This window comes from Lepidothrix coronata, unplaced genomic scaffold (assembly GCF_001604755.1).
Source record: "Lepidothrix coronata isolate B3197 unplaced genomic scaffold, Lepidothrix_coronata-1.0 Scaffold41, whole genome shotgun sequence".
NCBI lineage: Eukaryota > Metazoa > Chordata > Aves > Passeriformes > Pipridae > Lepidothrix > Lepidothrix coronata.
In genome coordinates, this window is record NW_016690221.1 from 6,106,522 (window position 1) to 6,128,071 (window position 21,550).

Genomic DNA, 21,550 nt, shown 5'->3' on the forward strand with positions numbered 1-21,550 from the left:
GACAGTCAAGTGACAACTGCAATCAAGACTTTGAGATAAGAACAATTTCTCCCATATACTGGCATTCACAATACAACACTGATTTGCTGCCATGTAAGCAGTGCAAGCTCCCAGCTCTGAAGTATTAACAGCAGCACTACCAACACCCCACTGGTGAGGAAATCAGCACATGGCTGTTCAAAGGCTGACATGAGCAAACCCTGTCCCCCTTTAACACAACAGCTTCTCAAATAGCAGTTTCAGACAAGACTTTCTCAGCAAGTTCATGCACAAAGTGGAATCTCTCAAGGACTGAATTGTTGAAGATTCTGAAAACACAGTCTACAGAGAACAGTGTAAAACAAGAAGACCAGCTTTGGGGAACTCAGGGATACAGGTAACTCATCATCCTACTCTGGAAACTACAGGCACCAGAACTGAAGCAGAAAATACTGAAACTCCTCCCCCAGTGTCTGACTGGCAACACGTGGGGAATATATGGATGTCCCAGCTAGCTACAAGGTCAGAAAAAATGAGGGCAGGGAAAACCAGAAAGATAAATGCTATATCCATTTATTTACAGCATTTGAAGGCTCAAGGTGTCCAGCTGCTGGATGTAACTAAAAGTGGCTACTGCAGGTGAGTGAGGATATTTAGGGAGTGAAGCAAACTGAAGGGCACTGGATCTTTAGCCAGATGTTTGCTTGGCTCAGGACTGTAGGTGCAACTTGTTTAAACTGTAGTCATTAATAAAGATGTTCAGGAAGTGACTTGAAGAGGTCAAGAGAGCTACTAAATGAAGCAGTAGCACTAATACCACTAAAAGGATAAATGCTGGCTTTCCTTACACCGGCTGTTATGAGTCACACGCTTCTTGTTCTTGTTACTTTTGTACTAATGACAGCTTTTTTTCTTACTACAACCACTGCATACTTCAAATCATTGAAGAATTCAGATTGGAAGGCATCCCAGGAAGTTATCTAGTTTAGTCTCCTGCTCCAAGCAAAATTAACACTTTGAGTGAATACTTAAAAAATAATTCTAACAAGAAAAACTAACCTAAAATATAGTAAAGACCATACAAGGAAACTGTGATCAATTTTACCAAGAATTCTGTGAATATTCAAGAACCGTGACAAAAATTGAACCACAAGAATGCAGATTTACACTGCATTTTCAGAAATGTTTTGCTTCTTGCATACCCAAGATCAAAAAAAAAAGTTAGATTACAGAAGTCTTATTAATCAAGGGGTTGGTGTTCACTGTACCCTCCGAACCATGCCTTGATACAGACATGAATAAAAAAGCCACCCAAATATAATTACATCTGACATACAACTACAAAATTAGTAAAACACAGCACAAAAATAAGTCAGAGATGCTAAAGAAGAGTGAAGTTGCAAGGGCCAGTTGTGACTAAGAATGTTTAGAAGCCTTAACACAACCACACCTGGCCTTAATTGAGTTGCTGGTCCAGCAGCTGCTACCTACAGAAAGTTCCCCTGTCCACGACATCCTTCCAGTCCCATGTCCAGTGACTGTGTCACAGCCACACCTCGTGCAGACAGAAAACAGAGGAGTCTCCATTTCACATTTCCACAGAATCCAACAGAGAGAGATTTGACACAAATGAGTTTGACTTGGACACAATTGATAAAAGCAAGTCCTCACAGCTACAACATTTGGAACATATTGGCTTTAATATGCTGCTTAGGTTCAAAAATGTAAATAACATCCTTTTATATATAATCAAATGGTAATTTAATTCCATACTAATTCCCAAACTATCTGCAAGCAAAAATTATATTGATGGTAAAGCCAGCTCTTCTCCCTAATATACAATTTCCAATCAAAAGAAAGCATGCATAAACCAGAAGTTTTAAGGTAAAGTACTCAGAATGCAGGTCTCAGGAGTTTCCCAATTTTAGAAAGTTAACATCTTGTTCCCTAAATGGCTTCCAAGGATGTTATTTCTGTGCTCTAAACATAAGGGACAGGAATTTTATTCAAATTACTAGAAACATGAAGTTAGTGTGCATAAAAGGAAAAAACACCATTACACACCACAGCCACACAATGGAATCAGTGCTGTGGAATTTTTTTATATGCCATGGCGCTACCACACATTTATCCTGACCCACAATGGCCTTTGAGTTACTGAGGAATTATGACTTGAATGAAACCTCACCAAGAGAAAGTTCCAAGAAGAAAAGCATTATTAGAGTTTAACTTTAAGCCACTGAAGTTAAACTGACACCCAGTTTTTTAGATTTTTTCCTAACAATCAAGATTAATTTAGATTTTTCCCAGTACAAACCATGTACTGAAGAGTGAGTGTCACAGAACACCTATGGGGAAAAAAGCAAACTGGGTTGCTGAAAAGTAACCTATTCAGCATCATTGTCTAATCACATGTTGTTCTGACTTATTTCCAGAGCAAGCTCCACCTCGTTCTTCCAGCCAGGAAAGTAGTTGTCACCTTATACAAACATCTGCAAGGAGAAGACTGTCAATTACTTTCTGTACCCAAGTGCATCAGACACGAAAAAGTACACAACAAGTACAGTCTTCCAGTTAAGAAAGAAAGTTAGTTTTTTATAACTGCACATTTTTGTCTGCCTAAATTTAGGAATATCAAAGTTACTTTTAGAGAAACTCAAAATCCTACACCTTAAAGAAGGTACAGCATCAAGGTGAATTCAAACCAGGTAGATCATGGCACTATGTAGGAAATGTACTCAGCAACTAAGATGCAAAGAAAAGCCTTCCTGATCACTCCAGATGGCCAGGCAGCTTTCAGTAAAGTCATCTCTAGCTTCTGGAAAGACAAAGCTCATCACAGGCCTCAGAAGTAGCATGAGTGGAACAAAGGACAGTGTGATGAAATAAATCTAATGAGCAGGTGAGGAAATGCAGTTTAAATCCTACAAAAACCCCCTAACTATAGGAAGCCTCAGAAGAGACCTTACAAAAGTAGCCAGGAGACAAAAACCCACAAAGTTATACTAAAAACATTCAAAACACCAAGAAAGTTTTCAATCACACTACTGATTACATCGTAAAAAAAAAAACTTGGATTCAGGTTGCAATATCTGGAAAACACTGGGATGGATTTTGAAGATTAGTCAAGGGTGCATCATGTGTCCATCACAACCTCAAGGTACCCAGTCTGCCCTTACACCTGTGAACTTAAACATGTATATTTATTCTAAATGGAATCCAAGGGTCTGCCCGTGGCTTCTTGGAAGTATATTTTAATGCACTTATATTTTGCCTGCATAGCACATGAGCTACAACTTGTGATAAAAATCAGGAGTGCTGAGCAGCACCAGCGAACACATAATCTAACATTTGCTCTACCATCAGAAACAGGTTATAATATTCTGCGACAAAGATTTTAAACCTTCATATGTGAAAGCTATAGTTTTTAGTTGTTAACACCTGATAACTTCAGATACTAGGGAGAGCAAGACTAATTAATGTATCAAAGTAGAACACAATAAATAATAAGCCACAGCCAACAGGAAATAGCACAAATACAATGTAACAAGTAGTCTCTTTAGTGAAATTAAATTACTAGATAAATATCTAGAACACTAGCCTGCTTCATATTATACCAACAGGAATAATTGAAAAAAATTAGAGAAAAAAATAGGAAGGCTTTAAACTCCTTAGCTGCAGGAGTGACATTAAAATGCTACCACAAAGTTAACCAGCATGTCTGATATTTGGAAGGACCTTCAGTTTGGAGCTGGAAATAAAAAAGTAGCTCTCCTTTCATTTCCCATATGCAAAGTAAATCTAGTATAAACATTGGTTGCGTACACAAAGATCCTTTGAAATTAAAAGCAGGGTAAATTTCAAGTTATTCCATTCACTGAAGCCAGCTGGACATAACTCCCTTCCCTGCTAATCCTTTATCAGCATTACGTTGGAAAAAAATAACTACTTGATATAATCCTCAAGAAGACATTTAAGACACATCCGAGCCACTGGTGGCCGAGGCAGTGCTGTTCTCCCCAGCAACACCAAATTTATGACCACCAAAACCTTCGACAACTCCTGTCGTGCTTTGGGAAGGTTCCCCCTCATCATGGGTGACCCTTTGTGAGCAAAGGTACCAGAGAAACGCACCGGGGACCCGCACGCAGCCAGAGCACCCCAATCAGCACCCCCATTCCTGGGCACGACCCCCGCGCCCGGCCCGGCCCCGCAGAGCCCCCGCCACCTGCAGACCCCGCCGGACCCCCCCGGGATCGGGGGTTCCCTCACCCGCTGCCCCCAGCGCTGCTCCCCGGCTCCTCACGGCCCGGCCCAGCCCCTCAGCGCGGAGCCCCCCGGCCGTGCCCCTCCCGCTGCCGAGACCCTCCTGCGCTGGGGCCCCGCTGCCGCCCCCCGGTGCCCCCGGTCTCCCCCGGCCCGGCCCGGCGCGGCCCTTCACCGGCCCCGCGGGCCCGGCGCGCTCCCAACATGGCCCCGGCCCCGCGGGTACCGTGTGGCGGCGGCGGCGGGAGGCCGGGCGGGGGCGAGGGCGGCGGCAGGCCGGGCGCGGGGCCGCCCCGCAGGAAGGACGGCACGAACTCGGCGGCGTGGACGTTGGGCACGAAGGGCTTGGCGTTGACGTTCAGCTGCCGGCTGAAGGCCGCCCCGAGCAGCTCCTGCTGCGCCTCGGCCTCCGCGGCCGGCGGGGCGCAGCCCGGGCCGGCGCCGCTGCCCGTCTCGATGTCCGCCTGGTCCCAGCAGTCGGGGGCCGAGTCACTGCTGCTGCCGCTGCCGCTGCCGTTCGCCTCCATTTTGTGGCGGCCCCACAAGGCTCCGCGCCCCGAAGCGTCTCCCGGGTGAGGGGGGAGCCGGCGGTGGCACCGACTCAGCACTCGCTCCGCCGATTCCGCGTGTGCTCCGCCGCCCCGACGCGAGCGCAGCGTGGCCACCCGCGGCTGCCGTACCCGCTCCCGGCAGCCTCCCCGGCCGCCATCGCCGTAGTTTTTATCTCCCCGGGGTCTCGCCCCGCTGCACGGCCGAGGCGCGGCGCCAGAACTACAACTCCCATCAGGCAACGCGCGAGCCCATTCGTCCCGCCTCCCCGGGACAGACGGGAAATTGAGTTGCCTGCGTTCTCTGTGCTCGGAGGGACTACAATTCCCGTCATGCTTCGCGCGCGCCGTGCGTCGCTGCCGGCCCCGCCCCCCCGCAGGAGGGCACGGACCGGGAGTGGCGCGAACGCGTGAGGGGGACGGGACCGCCCGGCCCGCGGGGACCGCCCTGGTGAACTTCCATCCGTGTAGAACCGCGCCGCGCTCGTCCTGGACAGCACAGGTGCAGAGTGACAGACACTGACAGCACCTGCGCTGCGCCAGGAAGGCGCCCAGATGAAAGCTCCCGCACGTGCTCCTGCGGGATGCCACAGGCAACGCTGCTGTACCTGCCCAGCCAAAAGTTGGCAGGATGCGTAGAGTCCCAATTTTGCTAATTCAGCACACTTTGACTTGGTTATTATCATTTAAGAAACGATCCAGTTAAGCCAGATTCAGCAGGACTTGTCAAATACTGAGGCCCTTGACTGGTGTGACTATTAGAAGTTATTAAAAAGAACCCAACCTCGACAAACCTGAAATTATTGCTTGAAGGTAGGTGTGTTTGGAAGAAACAGTGAGGGACAGAGAGGAAAAAAGCAGAATTTGGTTGCGACTGTGGCAGCATTTCATCTTGTCAGGTTCAGTGTGAGTGTTTATAAGTAGACAGAGCAAGTCCTTGGGAGTTTCTTGGAGTGCTGACGTGCAAGGACTGAGTCATCTGCAGCAGTATTTATATTAGAACTCTGTAGGACAGATTACAGAGTTGTTTTGAAACCAGATGGGCTTAGAACTACAATATAAAGGTCTCCATTTGGGACAGAATCCGGTGCAGTTTTGATTGGAGAACACCAAGTCTCCTGAAGGGGCATTTAGGTGGCATAATCCTGACACAAGGGCCAGAGGGTTTCTGGCTGCACACCAGCAGCAACGTGTACACCCTTGGCAAGCAAAAAGTTCTACATATGTTGGTAGAAATGTGGGCTTCCAGCTGATCATATCTAGGGAAAACACCACTGTACAGGGCAGCCCTTATAAAAATTATAAGAAAAATATCCCCACTAACAGCAAAAAAATTAATTTTGGAAGAAAAAGTGTATTTCACATGAGAGACTATACAATTCTGCTATGTTGTTGAAGTCTTTTCTTCAAGCAGCACCAAGAGTTTGTCTTCACCAGAGCTGAAAGAATGAGTTTTAAAGACCTTGTGAAAGCCACTTTCTAGTGGTTCTCTGGTGCCGAGCTCCTTGCCAGTTTTAATACACAGATTGCCACAGTTTCTATTGTTCAAATTGAGTATAATTAAGCGAGAGTCTCACCTGTGTTACTGTTGTAATATTTAGAATTTTGTTAAACTGCAAGTAAGTTTCTCATCTGTGTGTGGCAATCATGTTTCTGTTTAAAAAACAAAGTAATATAAAAAAGTAATATACAATGAATTGTGGTGGTTTTTTTTTTTTAATACTAACCTTTGCTTGTTAGGTGACATTTATAAACTAGTAGGTGTCTGATATATTTCATTTAGTATGGAAACAAGGTAACAGCATTTTGAGCAATGGAGCTCGTGGGTCACTAGTGTTGAATAACAGACAAAACTCCAGTGGAAAGCAAGCATCGTGCATTCTGCTGACCCACTGACTTGTTATTTGCTGTCACTATGAGCATTTAACAGCTCAGGTTTAATGACTGCAGCACTGCATTGCAAGCTTGTGTTTTATTTGAGCCCTGACACAGCCTTTCCTACAGTCAGGAAAGGCTGAACTGGAGGCAGGTGCTGTATTTTCAGAGCAATTAAGACTTACCTTAAGGTTACCAGCACAGACAAGACATAGAAAAAACTTAGTATTGGTTGTGTTACCCAACCTTTCTTTCTTCCTGGACAGGTACTTATTCCCTAGGTACTTGCTAGGATATAAACAATTAGTCCACAGAATTTCAGAAGATGCCAGATGTCCTTCAGAGTGTACAAACCTGTTTTGCAGGCTGCTGCACACAGGAATTGTGTAAACTTAAACACTAAATTTTTAACAGGGCTAGTAGTTTGTTTTTCCACTTAGGAACAGCTGGTACTCAAAGCAAAACCTAAGTGGAGTCATGATAATCTTACTGGCAAAATATCTACTGGAGTGTAAATGGTCCCGCTCTTGAGCTTTTAAAGCACTATAAAAGCTTTTCTTGTTTAAATCTCTTTTGCATTAAAATGCTTAGAATAAATATACCAGCTCTTCATTTAATAATTACTAAAAAGCTTTTTTTTTTTTATTGAGAACCATGCATATAAATCCACCCTCACATCATGACTGATTTAAATTATCAATGCACTGCTTAGAGAAGGAGAGTCTGGCCCACCTCAGGGTTAAGATGTGGGTACTGGGGTGCAGAGAAACTGTCCCCCACATTGTCACAGTTTCACCATCCTTGTGCTGCTGTGTTAGACCCTTTGCTGAGTCAGTGTAGCTCGTTAAATTTAGCTACAGAAAAATCCACTTTCTTTTTCCTCCTGGGCTACTGAGATGAATCAACTAAGAGGCATTTGACAAATGCCAGAGCTGGCATAAAGTAAGAATGTGGAACAGGACCTCCTTTGGTGAGAGCAAGCTACTCACATCACAAACTATCTCAAGGGAGCTTCACCAGTACTTTGCAGCTTCACCAGTACTTTGCCACCAGTCCTGTGGCAGTGAAATGAAGGACCTCATCCTTAGGATATTAGGAATAGTGGTCTGTGCTTTAGTAGTACCTTCCCTCCAGGATTCTCACAAGCACTTTACACCCTGGCAGGTACACCTGTGCAATACCAGTGCTTTATTCAGGTGAACTGAAGCATAGGAGAAAGATATATTTCACTAGAAGGCTTCAAACAGGTTAACAGCTTCAAACAGTCCCCTGCTCACTACCTACAGGTGACTTATCAAACTCCATAAACCAGCAGCAGACTTTAAAGGGAAGGAGAGTAGTTTTATGGTGCTGGGTTATGAGTGAATTGACTCAGTTTGCCTTGACATCAGGAAAAAAAACCCTTTTGGCTGGGATTGGGAGGAGTGGGAAAGGAATACAACTTCCCTTTCTGGTATGGCAGGAAGCTGAAATCCAGCTGATGCACTGTGAGCCATGCCCTGAAATTTAAAGTGATTCAAATATGTTGTTACTCACAGTATCACAGTAGTTACTCACTTAAATGAGTAGCCTGATATTTGGAATTGCTTTGAAGTCAGAATGAGCCTTTAAAAACAAAGCCAAAAGAACGTGTTATTTACCTGGGAGGAAGAAAAGACAGGAGGTAAGAAGGAAATTATTAAAAGTTTGACTAGGTGCCCAGAGATGATAAATTAATATTCTTAAAATTTGGCAAATTCTGTGAAGATGCAGCTGAGAACTAGAGAGCAGAAAACACAACGATGTTTCAGCCTGATGGCTTTGTCAAGAGCCAGATCTGTTCTAAGCTTTGCTGGGTTCCTGTAAGTGTAAGTGAACCATAAAGAGGCTTTTATATTTACACAAGGGTAATCCAAACTAAGGTATCTTCCCCTGGAAATATCTTTTCACTGATTTGTTTGTTCTAACGCTGCTATTTAACAAGTGCTCTTTCGCCCCTGTTCCTCTCCCTCTGCCGGACACGGACAGAACTGCTGGGTGTTGTTTCACAGTAATGTATTTTAAGCTATTTGATTGAAAGAGTTTCAAATAAAAGTCTTTTTTGGTTTTCCAAATGTAGTGCCGGAGGATAAGCTCTCTTTCACAATCCATTGTAAAATTACTCCAAGTTTGCAACTTAACTCTTACACATTTCATTGAGTGTTGGTGCTGAGTACTCCTGAGCTGGATTCTTCTCCATGAGGACTCCAATCTAGAGTTAAAGCCTTTCTTTTGGAGCAATTGAACACATACTGCAAGTTTCAAAAGGGACATAAACCTAATTTTTTTAACTTTATATAGCAAAATAAATGCACAGATCTGTACACCAAAACACCAGTTTATATTTCCCTGTGTCCATCTTCTCATCTCTCAAACAATTCATGTGCTCAGCTCATTATTTTCCAAGGTAGTCGTGTGTCTCTCAGTTTTGTATGTAAACACAGCCTTTCTTCCTCTCTAAAAATAAAGACTGAAAGGTCTTTTTACAAGAACCATCCCTTTTTTCAGGTGGCTTTAACTGGGGGCTCAGAGTCCTCAGCTGTGTGATCTGTTGCTTAGTTATCCTGTACTGTTCAGACCTGAAAGATCTGTACGTTGAGTGCTGGCTGGTTTTTTGTTCAGGGTGCCTTCCTCTGAATGCACAGTCATTGCAGATACTCCTCAGACAGAATTTCTTCTGTGGTTTTGATCTTATGAGCCTCCAGACTGAAAAACAGGAGGAGGAGGGTGGGTTAGGTAAGCAGTTTACTGTCAAAACTGTTTGTTATGAGCTCAGAGTAAACAAAGATGGGGGTTTAGGTGTGCACATTGTGAAGAACCTGTAGATGGTTTATAAACCTTCTGACAGCTTAAAGTGGTGTAAACAGCAGAAGGAATTGCTTAATGTGGAAGGAATGTGCTGAGCAAGGAACGCGCATCAAGGAAGGGAAGGATGAGATCACTAATGATGTGAACAGTGGCTGAGTGAGGATTAGAAAGGTTAGAGACAGGAGGGGATCTATTTTGAAGAGAGGCAGAGACTGGTGGTTTCAGAGATCTGAAAGCCAGGTGTAGGGTCGGTGGGAGGAGGCATTGGGTCAGTTAAAATACATGAGCTGCATGAAGGAGCTGAAAATAAATCTTGTTAAGTACAATCCAGACCTCTGTTCAGCAGTTCTTATGCTTTCACTTAGATTAGCAACATTTTGATTAGAAAATTACGTTCTGCTTCCTTAGAGTAAATCTGTTTTCACCTATACATGTGTAGAATGTGGAGATTATAGATTCCTTGGAAGTGATAAAAGGAAACACAGGATATTTTTGCTCCCTGTGACCTGAGACAAATTTGAGAATCTCAGGGGCTGGAATGCTAAACTGACAGAGCAACAATGACAACTTTTAAGTACCAGATCCTCAGGAGATGTTTTTCTGCAGGCTGTAAGCTTGTATTGTTCTAGCAGGAGACAAGTGACAAAGAGAATTTGCAATTTTAGGTACCATCAAATTGTCAGCCTTGTAGCTTGATATATTGTCTTACCTTGACAGGTGAGACAATGCAGCAGAGGGGCTGCCATTTAAAGTGAGACTTGTAGTGTGACACAGAGGCACAAGGCACCAGAAACAGTGTGGCAGCAGGACCAAGGCACTGATCGTCCCCCTGTGCTGGGCACTGGTGAGACACCTCGAGTGCTGTGTCCAGTTCTGGGTTCCTCATGACAAGAAGGACATTGAGGTGCTGGATCATGTCCAGGGAAGGGCAACGGGGCTGGGGAAGGGTCTCAAGCACAAGTGTTATGAGGAGCAGCTGAGGGAGCTGGGAGTGTTTAGTCTGGAGGAAAGGAGGCTCAGGGGGGACCTTATTGCTCTCTACAGTGGAGGGTGTAGCCAGGTGGGGGTTGGTCTCACAAGTAACAAGCGATTGGGCAAGAGGAAAAAGCCTCTAGTTGTGCCAGAGAAGGTTTAGCTTGGATATCAGGAACAATTTCTTCACCAAAAGGGTTGCCAAGCACTGAAAGTCATGGAGTCACCATCCCTGGAGGGATTTAAAAGACACACAGATGTGGCACTTGGGGACATGGTTTAGTGGTGGACTTGGCAGTGCTGGGGGAATGGCTGGACTCGAGGATCTTAGGGGTCTTTTCCAATCTGAGCAGTTCAATGATTCTGTGATTCTAAGGTGATTCTCCACTATCAAACAGAATTCAANTTTTACAAATTTTTCTGGACTGTTAATAAAGAGTGTTTTTGAGATAATGAAAATGTTGAACTTAGCACTAAAAATATCAATAGAGGGTGTTAATGCAGGGTATGGAACATGCCGCTTGTTCACACCCTTTCTTACTGCAGTGACTCCCTGACACAGAGAAGCTCAAAGTTGCCATGTCCACTGTTGGATTCCATAATATCTCTGGGCCAGATCTCCTGCTTTATGAATGTGGTAAGAGTTTTATAACACTTCTGTTTCATATGGAAAGTTTTCCATGCTGACTGTCTGCCTTGAGGAAGGTGGGAAAAGAAAACTAGTTCCATGTGGGATTTTCATGTGCTTTCTTTTCACCTTCTTAATTCTCTGGAATTCCAGTTGAGGGAGCATGTTGCCCATTAGAGATCCCTTAGGATTTTAGTTTCATTAATGACTAAAGCAGAATGGCATTATTGTTATGAAGAAAGAATAACAGTGTCATGGGATTTTTAAAGCTGTTCTTCTATGGCAAGTTAACATGTTAACATTGTTGCAGAAAATAATTACTTCATTATGAAATTGTGAGAATGAAATAGTGAGCTTGTTTCTAAATAGGCCTAATTAGTCCAGAAGTATTCTGTGCCAGTATTCTTATTCCAGAGAAGGCAATTTGCACGGGGAATTATTCTGGAATGGCCATGGCTAAATCAATTACAATTTTTCTCCTGTCTTAAGAGAGAGCACGTGTTGGCACTGTGATGCTGTACAGGAGAATTTGAAAAAAGTGACTGCGTGTCACCTAAACTTCTCCACAAACACTGAATAGCTGGAGAATTTGGTTAAAGCTACCAGAAGAAAAATTCATGTTAGACTTTAGTGTATGCCAAGCACTTCAAATCATTTGTAGTTGTTCAGGCACATTTATTTCAATTGTAACTCCATTACTCCTGTGTGCATTATACCACTGATTACTTTTTGTTTGTTTTGTCCACTTGCAAAGTGTGTGGGACATTATTTTTCCAACACAAAATGAAGTGCTTACATGAAGAAATGAAGGAAAAAGATGTTTACATTCTGCAAAAACTATTGCACCAACATAAAAACGTCACTGGCATTCTAACAAGCATTGGCTTAATCCAAACTTGCACAATTACTGTTTTATGCATTGTCCTGAGTAGTTACATAACTATTTTGGCACATGTGAAATGTCAGAAAAATGAAAAGGTATCTTCTTTCCCCAAAGGGTCAGCACTGCCATATGCTGATTCCCAGCTAAGTCAGCTTTGAGCATTGTAGGGGACACAGAAGTTGTCTGTGATTCAGTTGATAATGTTTAAACTATTGTTATTTTAATTACTATTTTAAAGGAACATTTTTCTCTTCGGTTGTTTTGTTCTTTAATCTTTTCTGGAAATAGTAGATGTAGCAACAGTAACATCACTCTTTTCAAAGCAGTCATCTAATTAAAATGTGCTGAACCAAACAGACAAAATGCACATTGTTCTTGATTTTGCCCTGTGTGCAAAAGACATTAAACAATATTTTGTCTAAAAAGAGCATTGTTCTGTGCAGCTTGTAAAAGTTAATGAATATGATGAATCCTTTAATAGCTCCTTCCTTTCCTTTACTAGCAGTGTGTACCCCATTCCTAGAGCAGCTTATCTCCTCCCAGCCATACAGCTGAGGCAGACACTTCACAAAACAGGCATTTCTGAAAAGAACCCTTTCAGAAAGTTTCACCGCTTTTTTAGGAGGTGATGGTCTGTAAGAGCTGCTGGTCCTTGAAGTGCAGTAACTTTGGGGAAGAAAAAGCAGTGGTTTTTTAGTATGTACATTGATGTCACAGATTTTTAGGATTCTTGAGATGAGATCTTTTTAAGGGATTTTTTTTCTTTGGGCTTAGTCTGTAAATAGCTTTAGAGAACTGGAAAGGGCTCAGCCCAAGCCTGTGCTATAAGATTTGACAGTGTAGGTCAGTTGCCTCAGTGAGTGAAAAAAAAGAGCTGTGCCAGCACAAACCCACCAATGTAGAAGCAACTATACAGCCAGAAGAATTCCTTTGTCAGCCTAGCTAGTGTTGTTTGTGAAGGGAATGTAACAGTCCTAGCAGAAAACCCTCTTTCTCTTGCTAAGTGCTATGTAATTATGCCAGCAGAATTTCTGAAGTACATTCAGGCAAAAAAGTTGGCATGGGCATGAACAGAGAAACCCCAAGCGGTGCCAGAACAAAACTTGGTTCCTGAAGTTCTGTGTGGTAAATAGACCTTAAGGTACTGTTCTGTGACAGATGAATTTCAATCTTTATGTTTAATTATTGACATGATAGTACTACTTGTTTCCATTTTTCCCTTCAGAGTTTTCATTTTATTATTTTGGCTTTGATGCTCACGGTAGCTATTTTTCAAATTAAATAGTGAAAGATAAAATTCCCCTTACTTTTTTCAGGTGACTATTTTCTGTCACACAATACCAATTTCACATTTTAGAAATGAGTGCTGATAAGGATTGCTGGCAGTCTTGGGTTTCTCCTGATGTTTAAGGAAAACCACAGTCAAATTTGAGTTCATGTTCAGTGCTTGGTGTGCCCGTATTCTGCCAAAGCAACATGGGACTGTGGATGCTCTGCTCACATATGGAAGGTTGTAAATCTGGAGTGTGTGTGTGTATGTTTGTGTACAACTCCAAAGTACTACCTCCTGGCCTGTGCTGTGATGTTTACTACCTGTTCTCCCTTCCCCAGTAACAATTATTTGTTTTCTTGCAATCCTGTTCAGTAGTTTGATACCCTACTGGAACTGATAGTATGCTGAAATTATTCTTCTAGACAACAAACAGATGTTTTACTGCTTCCCAATGCAGATTTGAAGTTCAGAGAAGAGTTGCCAATGATTGAGAATCACATTAGGAGAGCAAATAAGTATTTATAAATTGTCCCCAGGTGTCACTCCTGAGTCAAACAGAAACATTTTAGAAGCAAATCCGAGAACTGGTTTTTCCATTTCTTTTTTTCCCCTGTCATTTCTGCAGTTGACACTTTCCTTCTTAAGTTTATTTCCCATTACTCTCAGTAATAATGTCAACTCCAGCAGGCCAGTTTAACCTGTCTGAAATATATCATCCTTAGAGGAAATCTTGGGCAGCTTTTAAACTTAAGTTACAGTAATGTAACTGCAAAAATACCTCCCTGGCAACACCTTGTGGATTTATGGTTAAATGACTGATTACTGTATTTGATAAATCCTTTCTTATTTTGTACAACTCTGCTAATTTCTGTCATCCTTTTGGAGCAAAATCACATGACAAGGAAAAAGCATTTATTACTATCAACAGGTAACTATGTGGAAAGCCAAAGCAAACTCTGTAAATCCCATAACAGAAAAAAAAGCTGAAATGTAACTTTGCTGGTAAATAAGGCATATATTTATTATTCCCTAAAGGCAAACATCACTGTAGGAAAACCATCATTCCATCCATTGCATATTTGTGGGTGTGTGTTTGAACACTACAAAGAACAAAATAATGTTCTGCTGAGGGGATTTAATGTGTATTATACAAGACAGTGGATACATTATTAACATAACTACAGTTTCTAAGTAACAATATCCTTATCTTAATGTCACTTAATGAATTTTTTCTTAATGCTTCTTGGGTTTGTTTCATTTATTGGCTGAATCCAATATTCTACTTCACAAACAGCTTCTAAATTCAGGTATTACTTCTCTCCTATTAAAGCCAATTGGCATAGTATGCTTCTCCCAACAAAATGCTTGAAGTTTTGGGTTTTTTAAAATAATGTTAACTTCCTTCTATCAAATTGCTCAAAATTGAAGGTTGCACAAGAATCTTATTAAGACAGAAAATGTATTCCTTACTCCTGGACACGGATTTTGAAATACTGTGTGTTTTAGATGTGTGGCAAGATCTGTCAGTGGGAACTATTGCTTATGATGATCTTCTGATTATATGCCTGCTTTCACACCCTTGGGAAGTAGGACTTTTGAATGTTAGGATGTGCAGAGAACAAAGGCAACAGGCTGTGACAACTGTAATTCCTCACAGTTTTTCTAACCATATTTTGCCCCTGTTTTGTCATTCCATACTTCAATGGAACTGTAAATAGTACAGGAGGAGAGGCTGTGACTTGTATGGTGGTTGTTTGTATGAATGGCACATTAAAGACCCTTTACTCTCATTGCTCCCCAGTTTCCTACGTGTGAAAAATGTATTGCTTAATAATCAAGGATTTGTGTTTTGGGAATTAGTTTACCCCTAAGGCTGTAAGCTTTGGGAAATAGCAGTCCAACTGTGGGAGGAAAAGTACTGCTGTAAGAGACAGCATCATTCTCCAGAGGTCTGATGAAATGAGCTGTATTTAACCTTTTAATTGGGGGGAAGTTTCCAGAGTTTGATTGAAAATATGAGACTTCTTTGTATTTACTTCTTGTCTTATGATAAATATGTTTGAACTCTAACTAGCCATGTAGGAAAACTGTTTCTGGCCAGCTGAGAGTGAAAGCATATCTGCCACAATATCTTATGATCCCATACATACGATATCAAATAATTAGACACAAATTTATTTCTACTGTACTTAGAGACAAGACTTTTCAAATTAAGACTAATTTCAAATTAAGATATTAGTTCACCAAATGTGTACTTCTGTGGTGGACTTAGTTTCACATCCCCACTAGGTAATCAACCCTTTCTTTTTTTTCTGTTTTGTTTCTGGCCCTTTTTTCCAGGCCCTAGGAAGTAAAACTCTGGGAACTGTCTGGATTAAGGAATTAAAGCTGCTTGCCACGTGGTCAGGTAAGCCCCAGAGCCCTTCCTGGTGCTTCAGAGTACAGAGAGAAGAGCAGGACCATCCCTTTCACTAACACCAAGACATTTAACCAGCTTAGCTCTATATAATCTAATGACATCTTTGGTGACCTCCAGACCAGTCTTACTAACTAGACATGAATAATTTCTGTGCAAAACCAATCTGATTTAGAATATATCTTGCTACATTTGGGTGACAAAATATTTTAGGAATCACTCTGTTAACACTTCTGCATATCACGCAGCAGATGGACTAAAGTTCAGTGACAGGATGCTGTTTTGGAGAGAGATGTATTTTGTGTAGACAAGAAAAGCTCTTGCCAACATGAAAAAACAGATGCACTTCTTCTGCACTAGGAAAACAGAGGAAAGAATTTAATAGCAAAAAGCAAAGTAGTTGTGAAGACTCTAATAATACTACCTGTGATAGGAATTATAACATTAAGTTACTTTCACTAATAGTTGTCTCACAAAGTAACGTAGAGTCTTACAGTCCTCTCTTTAATATTTTTCCCAGAAGTCCTATATTTGGGTTACATCTACTGGGAAGCACCAATAGATCATCTTCAAAATGTTCCACATAACAGCACTGAATTTTTAATATGCCTTGAGAATCTCTGTTGTTGTTTTTCTTCAAATATCATCTGGTCTATGCAATTTCTTCCAAACTACCGTAATCACATGAGCTTCAAACTTAGAAATAGAATGGGTATTTTGCACCTCACTGAAATGTTGTTTGTTTTATTTGTGCATGTGTGTGTGTTTTTTTCCTATTTTTTTTCAGATCATCCACAAAGGTAGTATGATCTGGAAAGGAAAAGATTGGTCCACATCCTGAACTTAGAACTCTTTGTTTCACCAGGCCATCCTAAAATGATTCAGACCAGTCAAGGTGACCTTAGACCTATGTGAGTTATTTACGTTTTAGAAAAATTCTTGAGTGGTATTTTGAGAACTATCTAATTTTCCAGAAATAATTCATCAACATCTGTTGCATAATAATATCTTTTGGAATGTATTTTGCCTGTATATTGCCAATGATGTATTTTTCCTTGCTTTAGTGGAGCACAGAAGCCTCAAGTTTGGTTATCTTTCCAGATTTCAGAAGTGAAATTTCTAAGTTTCAGGGTTGAAATCATGTCTGCATCAACTGCACCAGAGAAAGTATTCTTACTGTTTTGTTAATTTAAATGGTGGTTGTGTTGAGAACTTCTGTACATTCCCACTGGAATTTAGAAATCATATTTGGGTATAGCAATGTTTGCTTAGAGAAAAAATGTTATAAGCAGTGTCTACACCCACTGTAGACATATCTTATTATTTCTTTCCTTGCTTTTAGATCAATATATCTCTTATTAAGCCCCTTCTTCATGGTTTTTATGAGTAGTACCACATCATATCCAGTAGGTATCAGTTGTAGGATACATTACAGTAACAAGTAGAGCAGGAGTGCGTAATGAAGCCCAACAAAGGCAAATGTAAGTTCTTGCACGTGGGAAAACACAATTCAGGAGAGCAGCACAGGCTGGGATCTTTCATTGGAGTCAATGGAATTATATTGATAAAAGCTTAAAGTGTTGGACCCAGCTTATCTGTCCTGAAATCACTTCACTACCCTGCAGATACTTTCACGAGTATCTGCCATCTTGAGATCACTGTGGAGAATGTGACTGTCCTCTCCATGGCTGAAAAGGTTAAACAGCATCTTCAAACCAAAGACTCAAATTACTCTGTGCACAAGCTTCATCAGAAACATGAATGATATCCGAGCCATAATCTGGGTTTCTTCCCCAGGAGTGTAAATATATGAGGCAAGTCAGAACAAGCATTGGCTTCCCAGTGAAATTTTTGGCATCACCTGTGGTCCTTATTTTCTTTTGTCACAACTAAACTGAATTTTGTCAATTCCTATTTATCCACTAGTTTAGAATAGGGAGAAAAGCCTACAATAGAAAGCCTTGAGCTGTGCACCTGGCCCACAGAAACAAGTGCAGAAGACACAATAAACATTTCCATCTGCTAGAGACTAGAATACAGATTTGTTACACTGTTCCACTCCAAACAGTTTGTGTATTCCCACATGGTTTATTTTGTGGGAGAATAAGTCTCGTACATAGTAATGTGGTGTGAAATCACAGTTTCTTATACAATGTTTTTCTTTTCTCTTTCTGTAGTCAAAAAGGCAATTAACTTAAACATGGCAAAGAGAAATTTAATTATAAATAAGCCTGTAATTCTGATCTAGCTATGTCAGTGATACTGGATAAGGACAGTTATTGCTACTTGCTAGATATTACTATTATTGTATTTAAAATAAATTCTATAAGATTAAGCCATCAAGATACAAGTTAGCTGTGTGAACTGTTTTCATTGTGGCAGTCTCCTGCCAAAGCTTTTTCTTTTTCCTGTGAGAAGACCAAATACATTTTCAGAAATGTTACATTCACTGTGTACCAGGCTGGGATGGAGGTGTCATATACACCTATTTTTCCATGTTGGGTACTGCAGTTATAGCACAGTGACAGTCATGTATTATGGAAAAATAAGGGAAAAATGCAGATAATGTTTTGAATAAAAATTTTAAAATATCGATAAAGCTTTTCTTTCATCACTAGAATGTAATATTATTAAATGTCTCATATAAACATGGTTATAAGCAAAAAAATAGCTAAAACCCCAAAAATGAACCCAGCAAATAAGCCTCTCCAAACCTAATAGACTAGACAAATGAGGCTAATTTGGAATTGAGGAGCAATATCTCAATGACCAAATCTCTAGATTTTGTCATTCCATTATACCTGAAGGTCTTAGAAGTATTTTATACAACACAATCATGAAGTTCTTGTTGAACCTGTAATTTAACAGTATCTCTTTTAAAATCAGAACCCCATTCATTTACAAGAAGTAATTCTTTCATCAGCTATGTGTTTTAAATGTTGTTGTCCATCCAGGGAAACAGGTACGATGGAAGTTGTCTGAAGCTGCAGAGTGAGTCTGTGGCAAACCCGGGAACTGAACTGGTCATATCTTCTTACTGCTATGTCTCCTGCCTCTGTTTTTTTTTTATCTTTGGACTGGGACAAAAAGTAAGGATTGCATATTATAAGAAAACATGATTACTGCAGCCCATCACCACAAAGTTTTAGAGACAAGAACAATTATTATGAACTCCTGTTTGGAGATCTTTTCTATGATTTGTAATCTTCAGCACCTGTCCAAGAAATGCTTTCTATAAATAACCATTTTCTGTTTCAGACAAGATTGGTGCAGCTGCTCAGTTTTTCTACAATTGTGAATTGCCAAAAAAAGGAACAGTAATTCCTTGGGGACCTCAGAGTTAAATCCCTTCTATGTAACGTGATACTATCAAGTGGGGCTGTGATGGAAGTCCATTATTGCTAGCTGCTCTTAGAGTTGCTCAAACTGAGAAGTCCTTTGTAGATGATCCTCGCTCTTTTACAATTTCTGTGGCTTTGTAGTTCCATAATTACTGCCCCTGATGGCACCCTGCCCCAAAAATGAATACTTTGATCATTTGCTGCTCTCTTGTACGCCTTGTCATCTCCGATGTTCCAGTTCGCCACCGCCTTCGTGTGAGAACTACTGTGAGCAGAGTAAGTGTGTTGCTGCAGCATTTTGTGGCTGCGCTGGGCACTCTTGTGTTGTATTTTACACAGAGGTTTGATGTGTTGGACATGTTTACTGTACATTAGTTATTGTTTGCGATTAACTTCATGCATCTCTTTTATTTCATAAGGCACCGATTCAAGTGGAATTCTTTGGATTTGTTTGGGCTTAGGAGTAATTTTAATGCTCACTCTGTTCACCTTAATGGTCTTGTTTAAAAGGAAGCGCCTAAAGCAGTCAAAAGAAAAACTGGAAAATACAGGTGAATAAATAAGATTCTTTATAAATAATCTGAGATCATTGTATATTTTAGCTACTCTTACCATGTACAAATTTTGCATGTCATTTATATTCCCAATTCTGATGACTGTCTTTGTTGGATTGTTTTGTATTCCTCAAATAGTCTCCATGAAGTTATCAAAGCTATTAGGCAATAAAATACCCAGATGGTGACTTGCAAAAGCAGGAATCTCTCTTTGTTGGTTCCAGATCCTGCCAGGATTGTATGGTTGTATATTCATACCTGGCTTACTTACTGGTGTTTGAGAAGTCATTTATGAACCCTCAATAGCAAAAACCTTTATAAGGGTTTCACCCTCTTCTCTTTGAATGCAAAAGGAATTCTACAGGTAGAGGATACGCATTCAATATTAGCTTTTCATCTTATAATAATTTAAATAATTTTATTTAGTATTGCAGTGTGTGAGAAGTCTATGTGGTATATTTTGTGACAGTGAAAAAATTTAATCTCTTTTTACATTTTACAAATAATGTATTTGTGAGTGTTCAGACAATAAATAATAACTTATTAGAAAATATGTGTTTGATTACTTCAATGCTTGAAGTATAGCAGTTATATTTTCATGGAACAAAAGATCATATATAACTACATCTTAAAACTTTCACTAAGGTTAGAACATAGTTGGAACATAATGAAATTTGGATCTTTAATAACTGTATGTTTGGTATAGGATGATGTATGTACTATATTAACTTCTGTATATTTACAGACTCCTCTGTGGAGCTGAATAATATTCTCAAGGCTAATACTGACAGCAGTGGGAATACAGAAGAAATTAGACACACACTTCAAAGTGAAACATTAATGTATTCAGTGGAAGAATGCACTTGCAGTGACTGTGGCTTGGTAAAATCTCAGACTGGCTGTGAAACTTCATTTCCATTACCAGCTACCGAAGAACGAGCAACTGTTCTAGTTACCACAAAATCTTTTGATTATTGCAACTATGTTCTGGGTGTTGGATGACTATGAGAGTGAATTTTTACTGTGTAATAATAAATGAGTTATTCCAGTATGGTGATTAATCTTAATACTTGCAGTCAGTGGAGGAGGTAGTACATTGTCCTTATAGATCTTCCATTGAGCTTTCATTAATATTGTCATATTATTTCTAATGCTAGTATTTCTCTAGTCAAGTATTTCTACATTATGCTCGGGTACTAAACTAGTTATTGGAATTTTTACTTTCTGAAAGTCCTTACAAAGGACAGCTTTTGCTGCTCTTAAAGACTGTATTTACTTACACCAGATATATACAAACCCATCAATAAACAAGTGTGCAAATATATGCTTTATGTTAAACTCAGATCTTGTGCCAAAAATTACTTGATGGGACACAAGGAATGTTCCAAGAGGCAGAAATGAAGACCCACAGTACATCCTCAGGGTTGTAGCCCCTATGATACTTGAAACAGGAATGTTCTAACGATGGATCCTTGTAGAGTATGGAGTCCTCCTGGTTCAGAAGGTATTGCTGGGTCACACTGAGGGAGGTTGTGGGGCTGTGGAACACCACACCATGGAATCATGGAATACCCTGAGTTGGAAGGGACCCACAAGGGTTATCAAAGTCCAGCTGTTGGACTTCACTGCAATCCCTGCCATCCCCATGTATTTCCTGGTGGCACCAGCTTTCCTTTCAGCATCCTTCTCTGATGTATCTCTATTCTACTAATTTTTTTACTTACCTTTATCATATTTACAAAGACTGGCGATTAGCAAGAGTCATGCCAGACTACTGTGTGGCCTAATATTAGGCCTTGCCTTCCAAACATTAATATTATTTTCCTAATATTAGGCCAGTTATATTCCTGGAAAACTGCAACAACAGAAAAAAATGTCAAGCCAACAATCTTCTTTATTCATAGCTAACTTTATATTTCAGTTTCTTGCACAAATGACGAATTAAAATATTTTAGGACTAGTAAATTATTGCACAAAATCTATGAACGA

General features: G+C 40.5%; 2 protein-coding genes across 7 annotated transcripts in view; one reads left to right on the forward strand and one right to left on the reverse strand.

Moving 5' to 3' along the window:
* GSPT1 (G1 to S phase transition 1) overlaps positions 1–4,896 on the reverse strand; it is a 22,526-nt gene extending 17,630 nt beyond the window's left edge. Inside the window, exon 1 of the mRNA XM_017813470.1 lies at positions 4,472–4,896. Within this exon, the coding sequence (XP_017668959.1) occupies positions 4,472–4,772 (301 nt within the window). The 5' untranslated portion in view covers positions 4,773–4,896. The remainder of the gene's footprint in view (positions 1–4,471) is intronic.
* On the forward strand, positions 4,058–20,872 carry TNFRSF17 (TNF receptor superfamily member 17). Of its 6 annotated transcripts, XM_017813475.1 has the most exons (8): positions 5,045–5,606; positions 11,013–11,103; positions 15,591–15,657; positions 16,454–16,577; positions 18,621–18,628; positions 19,149–19,283; positions 19,427–19,558; positions 20,307–20,872. In XM_017813475.1, the coding sequence occupies exons 6-8, from the start codon at positions 19,169–19,171 to the stop codon at positions 20,561–20,563; spliced, it is 504 nt and encodes a 167-aa protein (XP_017668964.1). In that variant the 5' UTR covers positions 5,045–5,606; positions 11,013–11,103; positions 15,591–15,657; positions 16,454–16,577; positions 18,621–18,628; positions 19,149–19,168; the 3' UTR covers positions 20,564–20,872. The 6 variants fall into 6 exon arrangements, with proteins under 6 accessions (XP_017668966.1, XP_017668964.1, XP_017668963.1 ...); XM_017813477.1 differs by lacking the exon at positions 5,045–5,606 and adding an exon at positions 4,058–4,096 and having other exon boundaries at positions 18,621–19,283; XM_017813474.1 differs by lacking the exon at positions 18,621–18,628 and having other exon boundaries at positions 5,046–5,606.
* Positions 20,873–21,550: the final 678 nt, after the last annotated feature.